We start from the raw sequence: 16312 nt of genomic DNA, 5'->3' as shown, positions 1-16312 counted from the left end.
CACTATAACACCGAACTAAAACAAAATTTTGTTACAAGCTCCTAACTTCATTTCACAACAAAATAGTACAGTAGTTCGGTGAAAAAAAAAATGCACCAGAATTGCCAGTCCAATAAATAGAAGTTGCTATAATGCTATTGGGTCACAACTAACTAAAACTTGGTTTCGCCCTTTGCTACAACATACTCCGTAGTGAAACTATAGTATACTTCGTATTAAGCAATGTTCTTTTCATCCTTACAGGTTAGGATGGCGGTCGGTCGACAAATCGTCCTCACCTTCAATTTTATGGCCTATTTAGGTAATAAGTTATCATCTGTACAAGCATCTTACAGAACCTCGGATGATTACAACTGTACATTCCTGTGCAATCTAAAGCACAATTTAAAAGGAAAAAAAAGATAGAAAATAAAATCAAGAGGATCGGTGGTTTGGAAGGCAACTTTAACTTATATAATCAGGAGAGAAGAGTTACTGACAAAGTTCCACCATGAAACTTGAAACCAAAGGACAAAAAACTTTGGTTTCACTAACCTGATCCAATTCTGGGGAATCTACAGATGATAAGACTTTGAATGTATCATGATTGTGGAGAGGCGGTGTTTGTTGGTGTTGGTGGTGTCTCATCTTTTTCAACGATCTCATATTTGCAGAGCGGACAGGTAGCATTGATTTTTAGCCATTTATCTACGCACTCTGCGTGGAAAAAATGAGTACAGGGTAGCTCCCTCAGCTCATCATTATCCAAATAACTCGCCAAGCAAATACAACATACCTGTGATGATGGAAACATAAAGATCAGATTTATGTTATAGAATAATGAAGGGCATTGTGTACAGGGGGATGTACATTCAAGGGGAAAGAGGGAGCAAAAAGGGAATTTTTTTTTCCCCCCACTTAGTTTGATTTCATACAATTCAGTCAGTCCACAACAAGTCCAGGTCAGGTAGATATTAGAGAACATGGGCATAACTAATTTTGGAAACTCTGCATCAAAATTGCAATCTACAGAGCACTATACTGAAAAACCTGAACGACAATTGAAAGGGAGGAACAATCAACAGGGCAAGATATAGCTGCAATCAACTTCAGCATTCCATTAAATCACATGCTCTTGAACAAAACATAAATCAAAAGATAAAGGTCTTGTGACCTACCGCATCTTCCCCAGAGATGGTGCGCTCCTTCTCTGTTCCTACAGCAACAATTCCCCCTTCGTTATAGTCAGTTTCCTCTGTAGTACCACCTTCATCTTTCTTTGTCTTGAATCTGTAGGTTGGTAGGGCATTTATGCATTCTTCACTAGCTCCTCGAACTTGGTTTAGATCCTCACGGATCCCAAGGACTGATATTATGCAAGGTAAGCAGCAGCATATCATTGCACACAAAATAAAAGGCATGGCATATCCGATGCAGCTCAATGTAAGATAAACAATGCATAACCTGAAAGAATCCAGAAGACAGTTAGATGCTGTATGAGCAAAAAGGAACTTAAAACTTCATGCCAAGGACCAATGAACATACCTATACAAATTAGGAGCCTCGGCTGCAGATGCATGTCCTCCAAATATCCAAATATTACCCACAACAAACCAAATAGCAAAGAAGCAATCCAATGCCATTTTGAAGTGGTCCATTATCAAACCAATCCTGTAAAAAGAATAAGAGATACAAAAATACTTCAGCACAGTTCAACATCCACATAATAGATACAAGTAATAAAATGAACTGAGGATGAAAAAAAAAAACGCGGATGATGTTTTTCTGGTAGAACTAACGCAGGGGAAAATAATAAAACTACTAGGCTACAACAAGTCACAGTTAGATGATGAGGCCTACCCATAAATACAAGTTCTAAGATTTACTGATGTTTTGAAAGTGCAAAGAGAAGTGGGCAACAACATAATGAAAAAGCCAGGTAAGAAATATACAATAATTAATGTGGAAAGCCTCTCCATATCATGTACTTCTTTCATTCATTGCACATTGCTGATATAAGCCCTTAACAGATACAAGCATAATAGATACAAGCAAATGCTTGCTCTATCATCTTGATGGACAATTTAACAACTTCAAATAAAAGGTTCGTCATGAATAAGTTGGTACCTTGTAGTTGCAATTCCCATTGTTTGACTTTCATAAGTAGTTCTAGGTGCATTCTGATGATCTTCTTGTTCTGATGGCTGACTTAAGGAAATAGTTACATAAGAATTTGGGCCTGATGATGAGTTTGTGCGAGGAGATGTCTGGCTTGCTTGAAGTGCACCCTGTTCAGCCCCCTGGTTACGGTGAAGGAAACGCCAATAGAGTACAGGGAGGCTTGCAAAACATCCACCTGTGTACCCAACAACCCAAGCAAACAATGGGGCTTGAGGATGTTCATGTCGTGACAAATACAAGACGGTCATGGATGCTATAATCTGACTCAATGTGAATACTAGCTCAATGGATATCCAAAAGCCAGAATTGAAAGGACTCCAATTCCGCCGGCCAATTCCCTCATTTCTCCTAACAAAAGAGGAGCTCCTAGTAATCGTGTGAGTAGGTGGAGGTGATGTTGATGGAGGTGCTTGCATGCCACTTGTTTCCCTATGATCATTGTTAGAATTGCCAGCATGAGAAAACTCTATATTAGATATATTTGAAGAGGAGGCTTCACCACCTCTTTCAATATCAATAACGTGCACATCATTCCGATGGTTTGTATGCCCCTCCATAAGCAATGGAAAATGGTCAGCCTGACTCTCTTGCATTGGCTCTTGAGATGATACAGCCATAGTCTTCAATATTAACTAAAAGATATTAAGTATAGAACGGCAATTCACCAGAATGAGCAACACTTCAAAATCTCATTTTGCCAACTAAAATTCAGTATAACTCTGTAGAAATATGTCGTTCGAGCTGAAGCTGCAAAACCACATCCAAGCCATAAAACTTTCAGTTGAAGACCTTTATATTGTGAGGATATACAAAGGAAATCAAGAGGAGAAAAAAATTACAGTATAAAAAAAATATATATATTGAGAAGCAGAAACAATCCACAGATTTAACCCATTTAAGTTATCTGTTTAAAATTCGGCATTCAATAGTCAAGTATAACAGCTACCAAGCAACACTAAACACACCACAATCTTGCAAAATGCTTGGCAGAGGGTAAATTTTACTTTGTATTTGAATTTTCAGCACGAGACATACATCATTATATGCTTATACCAGGCGAAAAAGATGACAACGAGAGCAAACTATACCAAAAATTTTCAACATAAATTTGAACATATACTTGTATAACAGAAAGTTAAACACCCAAGAATCCACCTGAGCAAGAAAACTAACTCCATATTTCTCATCATGCATTTTCAAGGGGAAACAAAAAGCACAGATTCAATCCATGACTATAAAACAAGGTCACCCAAATGTAAGAAGAATGGTTACTTGCTCCACACAATGAGGTAAAGAATAAGCCATTCTTCATGTGATATGTTATTGGAATGATGAAGCAACCAACATTTCTTCTTCACAAAAACTAATCATATGCCATAAATTCCAACAAAAATTAACCTAAACCAAAATTACTAAGCAATAATTACAATAAATTAACAAATATAAAAGGAAATTAATAACTCCATAAAATACCAGCTCAATTCAAAATTTTAGCTCAAATCAATTTTTCAGCTCAATTTTAATATTATAGCTAAACCAAAGAAAACAAATTTAGCAATTTCAATAACAACAAAAAATAAATTAGAGCAGATTTCCGCAGCTCACATTCAATACACCAAAAACCCTAATTAATCTCTATAAAACAGAGCTCAAACAGCTCATATCTATAAATTTGCATCAACATTATCAAATTAACCAAGAAATGGACAATATTTGATTAAAATAACTCCAATTTCAGCTGAAAATCAACAAAATATGCTAAAATTCATTGAATTGGATTAAAAAATTTGCCATAAATTTAGAAATATTGAAAAAGAAAAAAAAAAAAAAAAAAAAACTTACAATTATTTCAATTAAATTTTGGTTGAAAAAATCGGATGTTTGGTGCGCAAAATTTCTTCGTTTTGTCTGTTCTTCCTTCCACCAACTTTCGGACACAGAAAGAGAGGGATTTGAGGAAAGAGAAAGAGAGATGGAGGAGAGAGAAAGCGTCAAATATCAACCAGTGTATTTTTATTTGTTTTTTTTTTTTCTTTAAAAGACTCTTTATTTATTTTTTTTCTTTTAATTTTTGAGGGAGAGATTAATTAAATATTAATCCTATTTCTAATCCTACTGAATTATTGAATATATAATATATTAAATTATACTTGTATTAATTTAAAAACACCTTTTTGTCGGCCCAATAATTGTAACCCTATATTAATCTTTTAATAAATTGATTAAATATATATATTCAAAGAAAGTTAATTTAATATATATTGTGTGTTGGATATTTCAAAATATTATACCGGTAATTATTATTAATCGTCAATGACAAAAAGTCTTTTTTTTTTTCTTTTTATAATACTAGAGAAATCTTTGCCTTGAAGGCTAAACTTCCATTAATTGGTGTCTTGATCTTTTCTCTTTCTTTTCATTGTATTATAGATGTTCCTCTTAGTTATCTCTGTAATAATCCTACTATAATTGTACAAGTCTGCATTGGCCTCCATTATCTAAATTCCAAATGTATCATTTGTAGCTTTCACTAGGAGTATTAACTTTGTATCATTCTCCGGTTCTTGATAAGATCTGTTGAAAGCAACTAGTAATTAAGAGCAGTAATAGATGTCGATTATACACGACTTTCACCCAATATTATCCAATTATAATTTATAAATAACATTAAAATATATGCATGCTCTAAACATTTTTACTTATCACTTCTAGGACAATCAGGTCAAGATTTTGTTATTTTTTATTTTACCTTGATCACAAACATTTAAAAGTGGATAATTCAAGTCCAAATTAATGGGAAGGTCATGGTCGAAATATTTGGTTTCAAATTGCACTTGTTATTAGTGTGAGTATCAATGTTGAAGTTTTTATCATACTCAGAACTAAATAATTAAGCTCTCTCACTCTCACTACATCCCTCACCTATTGGAATCCTTATGTTCTACAATGGACTTTTGCACGTTTTTTAAAGTTGTTTAGCATTAGATGATTTTATTCTATTATTAGAAAACTATTACTTCGTATATTGCAATCAAACTTGTACTTTGTGATTCTAGCAGACTAATCTACTTATTATCAGTTCATTTAAGATGGAAACTCATGATGAGCTTTTTCTACGAGTATGAAGCTATATAAAAGTTTATGATTTCAATTGACTTTTTTTTTTTTCCACAATAAGTTAACTACAACGTTCATTTAATTTTAAAGGAAACGGTGATCTCCTTAAGAACTTCCTTGTGATTAAGCTCTCCCATGTTGTAACTTGTAATACCTAATGGAATAACAAATCAATAAATTTGACATTCAATATTAGCAACCTGCTGTTACTGAATTCTGCTACTGTTACTGATTTGGTCCATTGTGTATTTATGTATCAGATTTTGTGCAATCAGGTCCATTAATGTTAGTTCCATGGCCCATCAACAGTTGCCTGTTTTGTGTTATTAGACTTTATAGTCCATCAAAATTGTTATGGGCCTGATATCCAAAATTGATAATGGTTTGTTGTATACAGTCCAAAGTATATACTCTTCTTGCAATTGGACTTTATAGTCCATCAAATTTTCTAATGATGGGCCTGCATTAAGCCATAACTTGTACAATTCTTATCCTTGAACACTTTTTTTTTTCTTTTTTTTGAACACTCACTTTTTATGTGGGCTTTTTGTTGGGCTACTAAAATTTTGTTTAAGCCATTTAACTTCAAATTCAACTTTTATTTGTTAGTATAATCATCAATTCATATATGAATATATGATCAATTGATTTTTTTTTTTTTTTTTTTTGAAGGCAATATATGATCAATTGATCATTAGTCATAAATTACTTCAAAAAACATCTCTCTTCAATTTCACTTTCTAAAATTTCATACTTCGTATATATAGTACATTAGCACGGGCAACCACTATTGCTTAAAATGAAATAATCGATACATTAGCCCGGGTAAATTCTATTACTTAAGTTAAGATAAACTGATATAATTAGCGACTCCATGAAAATATGAAATCATTATCAAGTACATAGCTCTTATCAAACTTTATTAAAAAGCCATGTCGATCAATTCATCAATGGTAATCACACTGTTTATTTGTAACACGATTATGCATTGTAACTTAATTTATGTTACAATCAATAATGAAAACTAGTTTATAAGTTCAAAAAGTATAAATATTGAATTTAATAAGTCAAATAGAACAATTTTTTTTTTTTTAAGTACCTAGTAATATGAATTATTTATTACTTTATTTGCTAGGGGAGTATGGACTATTCTTTATAATTACAACCAATTAAACACTCAAAATGTGGGCCAAAACAAAGAAGAGAATAGGATGGGAATGGCATGGTACAAAAGGAAGAGACAGGAAAGTTCTCCATAGTTCTTGGCATACTTAATTAATCATACATACAAATCATTTTATAATATACTTCGTAATTATTTATTTATACTAAGTAGTACTAGTAGTAGATAGAGAACTTTAAGATCACATGCCATATGCTTCTGAAATTATTAAACCACCGAATTAAGATTGCTACTTTATTCATCACAGTTTAGTCCCGTTGCACGAATTAAGTAGCCATTATTTATTTAAATAGTTGTCAATTTAATATTCAAAAAAAAATCATAATCTCATTAATTAATTTTGAAAGAAGCATTGTATTTATTTATTTAGTTTTGAAATATAAGAGGAAAAAATAAAGGATGATGTAAAAAATAGTTTAGGCGGAAAAATTTTTAATAAGCAATTGACATGTATCCCTTAATGATGTCAATATATTTTGTTTTAGTAATACTACGTAGTTAATAGATATTCACGCTTATAATTTTAGAATTTGGATTTTCTTGGAGAGATAAAATAATTTTGAAAAGATAAAATAATTAGAAAGAAAATAAATATGATGTCATAAGCAATTTTAGAGGGAAAATTTTTAATGATAAAATGACACGTGTACAAAGATAATGTCAGTGATTTTTACTTTAGTAATAGTTATGGATGGTTCAACTAAAACTATATGAGCAAGGAATGCCATGGTGTTTTTAGCGCTTTTCCTATTTGTCGTTATTATTTCGATTTAGCTTAATTTAATTATAATCATTCTATAGTTATAATATATTAATTTGTAAGGACGACATGGCAACATTCCAATTGCATAGTTTTTATTTTCCCTTGTCTAAATTAAGTCGTGAGACTCCTTCGTTTCAGATAAATAGCAATATTTACTTTTAATAGAAAGTATAATAAAAGTGAAAACGTAGAATAAAAAGTGAGTAGGTTATGGGGTCTAATTAGAAATAACAAAAATCATATACTTAAACTTTGGAAGTAGAAATTTTCTATAGTGTATATACAGAGTACAAGTCAAGTTTTAACGATAAAAACTTTGAATTTTGAAAATGCACAATACATATTCACAATTTAATTTGATTAAAGATTTCGAGTATCATCTCTTACTACCACATCAACCAAATTAGTTGGCATCTACGAAACCTTGATAAACTTTTAAGCTAACTCCTACAAACAATATGGTAAAAAGTATAAATTTTAAGAGACTTTATCAGCTAAGTTAACGTATACAAGGTCATCCATAATCATAAAAAATTTCGTAAGAAAATCTAGTCTTAAGAGATCAAATTAAATAACCAATCATAAAAAATTTCGTAAGAAAATCTAGTCTTAAGAGATCAAATTAAATAAATCAAAGTCTCAATGCAAGTTTCAACAAGGCAAAAGAGAGTTAGCAAACAAGAAAGACATAACGTAAACTTCCAAAATAAAGTTCCAATCATTTTTTAGACCTTTGCTATATTTTTCCATTAATTACTTGTTATCTAAAATTTATATAGTTGTTCTACCCCATGCATGTTTAATTGTTAGGTGCACTAGCCAGCTACCAGTGGCCCAAATCATACACATTACACATGCAAATACATCACACTTTTTATTGGTCACACCTTATATTATAATTTATAATTATATAATATGCCCCATGTTTTATGAAAATAAATACTAGTAAAAATTTGGTCAATTTTGCCGTTTATTGGAAGTTTCTAAAACCTGGAGTTTTCTTGGTCAACCTATATTTGTAATTTGTGCAAGAATCCGAGTTGTATAATTCTGTCATAGTTGCCTTTACTTAAGGTTAGAGTATAGTAGTGTTTGATTAGCTTGTGCAAATTGGGTTTGCTATCTCATTTCTTAAGCGAGATTATAGGGTACCTACTTATTAATAAATTTGTTTAAGATTAGTTTCGGTTAGATAAGTAACGGTCTATTTGGTTTGGATTCCCTCCGTTCACAATTTCACATACATCATATATACTCAGATCATATGTGAGATCGGAATTAGTATATAATCTTTCGTCCACCAGAGAGTGTCTTTTGCTTTTGGACTTGTCCCCAAAGATTGCTTCATTTTCTTATTCATTTAATTGATATGGTTTCCTTTTCGTTCTCTACTTTATTTATAACCTTAAAATTAACAAAGTATACTTTGTGAGAAAGATTAAAAAGATACGTAGTATTAACTATTGTACTTTTACTATAACGTAAATTTATAGGGACATAATACATAAATCAAATACTCCATATAAATTACAAAGATTATTTAAATAGACCAAAAAGTTTCTTCTCAACAAATATATTATATATATATATATATATATATATATATATATATATATATATATATATATATATATATATATATATATATATATATATATATATATATATAACGGTCTTATTTTATGAACTAAAATACAAAATAATACTTGGTACGTCGTATGAAACGAGTAGAGACTTAAGTAGCACCTGGTGGTTGTAGGCCAACAAACCTTAACCTACCAACATTATCCATTAATCGTATCATTTTAAATTTTAAATTATTGACCCTAAAAAGCAGTAAAGCTTCTTAAATGAATTATGCTTGCTTTTTTGTCAAATACGGTAAGAAGACGTAAGAGCTTGCATCCCCAACAATGAAGCTACTATATACGAAGTACATGATTAATTTTGTATTTTTGAGGCATATATACTATATATTTTCCCTTCAAAAAAGGCATACTATTTATTTATCTAGTTAAGAGTATTAGTATTATTATTATTATTATTATTGGAAGAAGCCTATAGATCGATATGGTAACCTAGAGCTACAAGGCTACAAGCCTACAGCGAACGTAGCACTATATTTTTTTTTAGAGGATGGATGATTTGTACTGTTGATAGTAATATCTAGAATAGGGGTGAACGTGTGCATAAGTTGAATTTATCAGAACTTATAAATTATAATAGTAGAATTTATTTGAACTTATCTTTATTTTTTAATTTTAAACTTATCAAAACTTAATGAATTTAGGAAAAGTATTGTGTAGAACGGACTCACGTGAGTCCAATCATACAAAAAATATTAATCACTAAAGTGGCAAAATTAGCATAAGGAAAATAAAGGTGGTGTGTTTGAAGGTTATAAACTGGACTCACATGAGTCCGTTCTACGCAAAACCTTCTCATGAATTTATTTAAACCAAAAAAAGCTTATCAAAACTTAGGGCTTGTTCACATTTACTGAAGTGAGCTGAACTGAACTGAATTGAACTGAACTGAATTGAGCTGAAATGAATATTTTATGGGAGAGGGAAATTAGGAGCTGAACTGATTAGAGCTGAACTGAACTGAACTGAAATTAAGTAAATGTGAATAGGCCCTTATTAGATTTCATTAAAACTAATTTTAGTTGTAAAAATTAAACTTGGGTAACTATATAAAAACTTATTTAAATATATCGTTCAATAAAATAAGTTTTTTTTAAAAAAAAAAGAAGTAAATATAATAGGGCCTAGATTGAACTGTAATTAATAACACACCTCGCACTATATGGGGGAGTATTATTCTTTGACGACTTTACATTATTCTTCTATGATCTTATCACTCTATGAAAACATTATGGAAACTTATTTATATTTATCTCGTATTTATGTAAAAGACAATACACCGCGTCTTGTATGTGGTTGACCATACTAGGCCATGTAACCGCCTTATGAGAGATTGATATATACACCTAGGTGTACGGTACACTCAAGAGTATTTATTTGTTCATTTGATGATAAAATGAGTAATAATCATCAAAATGAGCAAAAAATACTCTTATGTACACCGTACATCCGGATATATAAAACAATTTCTACCGCCATATAAATGAACAAAGTAATCTCTATATGCGATGTTTTAATCTCTAGCTTTCATTCTTTTTGTGCCTTTAAATATAATTTATCATATTTAATCTCTTGTTGTGATTGTTAGGTATAAATGAATAATAGAATAATTTAGTTATATTTAAGAAAATACCTATGCACACATATTTAGGTACACTTGAATTTATGTATAAGCCATAAGGAATAATAATAGACATGATCGCATTGTTAGGTTTGCATGAATATTCTTTAGAAATAGTCGTTAGCCTTTGCTTTCACGTAGGTATTTGATGTAACATTGCTCTCGAAAACTAAAGTTGATTTAACATTCAACCATTATAATTAATGTTTATGTAAAACTAACAACAATATTAATAAGGTCAACATAATGGGTGTGATATCGAATATGAAAGCCATCTTTGTTCTGCTGTGAGCTTGTAACCCCTTTTTTTTTTTTTTTTTCTTTAACCCAAATTAAATTATAATTATACAATTTAGAGGTTTGAGCTTATAAAAACACTACTACTAGTCCACTACTAGGCTATTATTACAAGAAAAGAAGAGAAGAGAGAAGATGACCGGAAGAGAGAACTAGGATTTCGGATCGAAAAATCTAAGCTCTGATACCATGAGAGAATATGAGAATATTTGCCGTGCTTCTCATTAAACATTTAACCAATATATACAAAAGTATGCTAAGCTAAACTAGGAAGCTATACAAGATAATTACCAAACATACAGGAGATAATTATCAAGGATAATTACAAATAAATTATATACATGAATAGATTATTCACATAATCTATCATATACATATATTTTTTTAAAGAAGATAATTACCAATAGGGTAACATTTATATATTGTTGAATTAAATAAATTAATTTTATTATTTTTAGAATAAACAACTTCTAAGTTAGGAGTCTAGAAATTCAAATTTCGGATAGTATTTTGTGGCTATTACCCTGCCAAAGAGAGAGTTTGGATTATTCAAGAGATGTCAAACTTGTTTTCCTAGGAGACAAGATTGAACACCCCCATGTCATGAAATCCCATCCCTCTAAGGCACTTATTAGGGGCACACAAAGCATCCCAATTGATCCCGTGCACTTCTCTCTTTTGGTCAGATTGACCCTACCCAAATCGAGCAGTTATAGAGCGGATATCATCAATTACAGAGCTCAGGAGCTTAAAAACTTCCATTACATATGATGGGATAGCTTGGATAACAGGTTTTTTAATAATAAGCATGCAAAAATTTGAAGCCTTTCTTAGAAGCTTTCACGATCATAGTGTTTTTTTTTAAAATGTAGTACTTGATACTATTCAACCACTACAATTAATGTTAAACTAACAACAAATTCTCTCCATATATGTATACATGAATACATGATATGATGTATATCAAATAATGTCTTTATATCAATAACATACTATTCCTTAAGACATTAATTAAGTTGAGGCCCATGTCAAGATATATAATAATGGATGGTTATGAATAAACATGCGAATTTTGAATAATCATTGATCTTACTGTTAGTTGTCCTTCTTTCTCTTACTAGAGGGTAGTTAATTGTTATAGTCTCTACTCTCTAGGGTTTCTTAGCGCATAAGTAACTAATACTCCATACAGTAGTACATTGCATAATGGAGTAATGTTTTTCGACAATCTGACTAATATTGCATAACATTTCTCTACAATTGTTTTAGTTCTTAGTTATAATTCAATAAAATTCTCTCGTTCTCCATACAGTAGTACATGTTAATAGAATTAATTCATATTTATCATTTCAGCGTTTATTCTTTTAGATGTTTTTCTTAGAAAATAATTAGTTTAAAAATCTTATAATTTTTTTTGAGAGGTATTTTATTGTACATGCATGTCATATGACTTAATATTAAGGAATTTTTGTTTACTTTTAGTTTTTTTTTTAAAAAAAAATAATAAGTTTCTTATGACACTCATCTTTTCCCTCAATTTATTTCTGTTCATCTATATGCAATAATATGGATCTCTTTTATGAAGAATAATGGACCCAAATTGCAATGATCTAATGTAATCATGATAATACTATTTCATCCATTTGTGCATGAATAACAACGTAACCTACTAACCTCCTCTATACTTGTCTTTGTCTCTTATAAATACAATTTATGACGGATAATTTTCAAAACAATTTTCCATATATTATTTAATTAATTTGTGTAGATACATAATATATGTATAAATTATCACTCAACCTTCCCATGTGATGAATGAGACATTATCCAATTGATTAGGCAATTTCTTAATATCATTGAAATGAAATAATGAGTGTTTATATCTATATCAATGAGTTTTCTCAATAATTCCATAGTCAAATCAAAGCATCACTAATCAATCGTCCCTTAACTCTATAAGCTGAAGTTTGTTAAGGATAATTAGCAATTAATGTCCAAATTTTCCAACTACTCATTGATATAAACATTGCAAGCTAGCCTAGGCTAAAATCATTGATCATATATTATAAAACAATTAAGGTTTATAAGTTATTGCGTGCCCTTCTAATATCTCATTATCTGTCATCATTTTGATTATCAATGTACATTGTTTGTTACTTGTTAATTAGTCTTAAAATATTGATCTTGATTTAATATTATTATTTTTCAATTTTTGAATACATATGCCTTATTAAGAAGTAATAACAAACATTTATTGATTTATTATGTGTATAACAACATCCAAACTATGTAGAAATTATAAATTCTGTTGTATAAAATCATCATATACTTTGTTTATAATTTAACTTTTAAAAATTTGTATAAAAGTGTAAATGATAAGAATTGATCTCAAGATCATCTGACACGAGATACTCTAACCACCTACGCTATACCTCACTCTCTAATCCTTTCTTCTATAGTTATATTAATTGTGCCTTTAACTACACTACCACAAGAGTTTGACTTTAAAATCTGAAAGTGACACATAGTGTGAACATGCATGCAGTGTTGTGATGGTAGAAGTCTCATGATTTATGATTTGTGAAGTGACAAGTAGTCTTAATTAAAAATAAAAAGGTTTTATTATGTCCAAATTAAATGACAACTAACATTTTTAAATGAAATTTAGGGCCACCCACAAATCTACAATGCCACTAACAACAACTTATGTTGCATGTAATTGAAGCCTGATGCTACGTACTACTGTACGAGTAAGACGGGATAAGGTTAAATGTACCACATACGCAGTATCAAATTTAAGGCCACAAAATTTAGTGACCATATATTCAATTTATTCATGCATGTTTTGGTTGAGGTACGAGTATATAAGAGGGTAGATCATCTGCCTTCGACCGCCAAGCATGAGGCTAGAGGTTGAATAATATAGATAAACTTAAATTTTTTTTCCCTTCTAATTAATATGAGCATTATCTTAGTCAGATCAACAAAAGAAATATATATATGTATATGTTTGTATATACAACATAAAATATTCATGTTTTGGTTAACACATAAATACAATATACGAGTAAATCAATTTAGTTTTTTCATGCATCATTCGTGTCATGTCGAACAACTAAGTATAAGGTCCAAAATATGTATTAATTTATTATGACCTTGATTTTTATTTTAATTTTAAAAAAAATCACATTTTGGGTTATTTAGTTTATGTATATAAATCCCAAAATGATCCTAAATAATTAATTGATCATTTGACTATACACTCGTATTAGTCGTATATAATTCAATGCTAGCTATAAGGGTATTGCGTCTTCATTTAGAATTATTTTTATTTGTTAAACACAAACTTAAATTTGTGGGGGCGAAAATCATCAAGGGGTGGAGTTCATTGTTAGGTGACTTACAATTAGTAGAAGATATATAACTTATATAATTTATAATTTTATATCATATAATTGTGTTGGTTCGTTCAACTTATTCTATTTTTCTTAATTCTTACGCACCTATGGCAAATCAGATTACATTTTGACCATAAAATACAATTAATTTTGCCTACAAAAGTTAGCTTCATCATGGATTTTCGGGTGAAAACTTGTGTTCCTGAGGCTTTATTTTGTACGGATACACAATAGTTGCGTAGGAATATCTGAGGAGTTTGGTAGTCATTAAATTAAACATTTGTGCCGTAATGAAAATGATTTTGTGCATGAATTTGTAGGAAAACTTAAAGTTTATTCTAGCTCATGTTAAATTGATACAACATATTTTGTATAAATCCGATCTACAATAAATTATTATAATAAATTTAATATTTGACACTTTTAAATAACTTAGTCTTATTCTGAATAATATAATCACTTTTTTAGATGATATATATTATATAATTATCTTGTTGTGAGTCATATATTAAATGATATAGTCGTATTTTAAACAATTAGTCAGATGCTATAATTATCTTTTTGGATGATATAATATAATTATTGTTTGATACCTTTTTAATGATATATTCACTTTTATCCATTTACATAATCAGTTTCTAGATGGTATCACTTTTTAAATGATATTTCGCATGATATAATCGCATTTTATATGATATACGAAGTACAAAATAGTTGGGTGCACACTAAGTTATTGTGCACCGGGTCTATTCTAGACTTTACCTTATATATATCCTCTAAAATGTTTATTTAAGTACTTATTTGGCCTTGTCAATATTAATTGTTTTTTTTTTGAACTCTTAAGAATAGTGTGTGACCATTAATACCTCTAAAAATATTTGTTTATATATTTTCCTTCATTGATGTTGCCAACAATTATAAGGGCTCTCCATGACAATCCCTACATTAATAATGTTTGTTTACCTACATAACTAGCTATGATGCGCACGTTGATCACCATAGTCTCACCAAAAATATAGGGTTGTAGCTATCCATTTGTGTATGCTTTAAATTGTGACATTAATTATTTGCAATTGCAAATTAGCAATGGTAAATGTAGTCATTACAGTTGTCAAGGTTACTTTTTAAATAGCTAGTGATGACAAATTGACAATATACAAATGCTAATTGATTAATAAAGTATCTAACAAAAAAAATGTGAATAATATAAAGTTTTACAATGCCAAAACAGAGCCTAACTCTTTTACCAGGAAAATAAAGAGCTTAATAGGCATAATAGCTCAGTTAAGTTTAACATTATGCCAAAACAAATAGTTATGGAAAACGCGTTGAAGGTTTTGTATCAAAAGCAGGTGTCAAAATCAAATAAAAATAAAATCAGTCAAAAATACAGGGACATACCTAAAAGTATTTGTTTAACTAAATTTGCCTTATTCTCTCCATTAGAAACTTCCACGTCTTCATAAACCTCGTTCATTTTATATACAAGAGGACCTTCTAGTTTGAACCATATATTAATATTATCTTGTCATTAGCTTTGAAGTACTAATGTTGTTTTAGTGATATTCTTAACATTTTTCTTTTGACCTTCATATCATAACATGTGTTTTGACCATTATTATCTTCAACTATACTAATGAATAAGTTACAAATTTTAACTATAATAAAGCAAATGTTAAATATATTAGACATAAAGGCAGAATTCTATCTGTTTAAAAAGTTAAGTTAGATCAAACTAGTCATTATAATGCTTGATAGACCATTCTATAATCCCAAATTAAAAAAAAAAAATTCAAAACATAACAAATTATTTTAAGCAACACAATAACATAAATTGATAAAACAACACTTCTAAGGTTCCACTAGGTTTAGCATTGAAGATGTTCAATGAAAAGGATTTTTCAAGAAAAAGTGCAATTGCAAACCAGTTCCAAGTATAGATTTAGAATTTGTTATATATATCCGGGTGCACTGTACACCCAACTAACCCAAGGTTAGATTTGCTCTTCATTTGATGATTAAATGAAAAACAATCATTAAAATGAGAACAAAATAATCAATGGTGTACGATACACCCGGGTGTATATAACAATCTCTCGTAAAGATTGCATGCAAGAATTGAAAACA

General features: G+C 29.9%; 1 protein-coding gene across 1 annotated transcript; it reads right to left on the bottom strand.

The window, feature by feature from the left end:
- Positions 1–16: 16 nt before the first annotated feature.
- LOC145578557 (E3 ubiquitin-protein ligase At1g63170-like) lies at positions 17–4160 on the bottom strand. The gene is made up of 5 exons (XM_081635860.1): positions 4003–4160; positions 2107–2907; positions 1525–1650; positions 1158–1443; positions 17–775 (listed from the first exon to the last, which is right to left on the bottom strand). The coding sequence occupies exons 2-5, from the start codon at positions 2775–2777 to the stop codon at positions 581–583; spliced, it is 1278 nt and encodes a 425-aa protein (XP_081491986.1). The 5' UTR covers positions 2778–2907; positions 4003–4160; the 3' UTR covers positions 17–580.
- Positions 4161–16312: the final 12152 nt, after the last annotated feature.

The sequence above is a fragment of the Chenopodium album genome, chromosome 14 (assembly GCF_948465745.1).
Source record: "Chenopodium album chromosome 14, dcCheAlbu1.1, whole genome shotgun sequence".
Lineage (NCBI taxonomy): Eukaryota > Viridiplantae > Streptophyta > Magnoliopsida > Caryophyllales > Amaranthaceae > Chenopodium > Chenopodium album.
This window is presented reverse-complemented; position numbering and strand designations above follow the sequence as displayed.

Bases quoted from the DNA above. Each gene is read 5' to 3' on its own strand.
- LOC145578557 (XM_081635860.1), bottom strand. From the start codon at position 2,777: ATGGCTGTATCATCTCAAGAGCCAATGCAAGAGAGTCAGGCTGACCAT. The intron at 1,651-2,106 runs GTACCAACTTAT...TTCTTTTTACAG, and splicing joins ATGGGAATTGCAACTACAAG to GATTGGTTTGATAATGGACC. The intron at 1,444-1,524 runs GTATGTTCATTG...GGATTCTTTCAG, and splicing joins GAGGCTCCTAATTTGTATAG to GTTATGCATTGTTTATCTTA.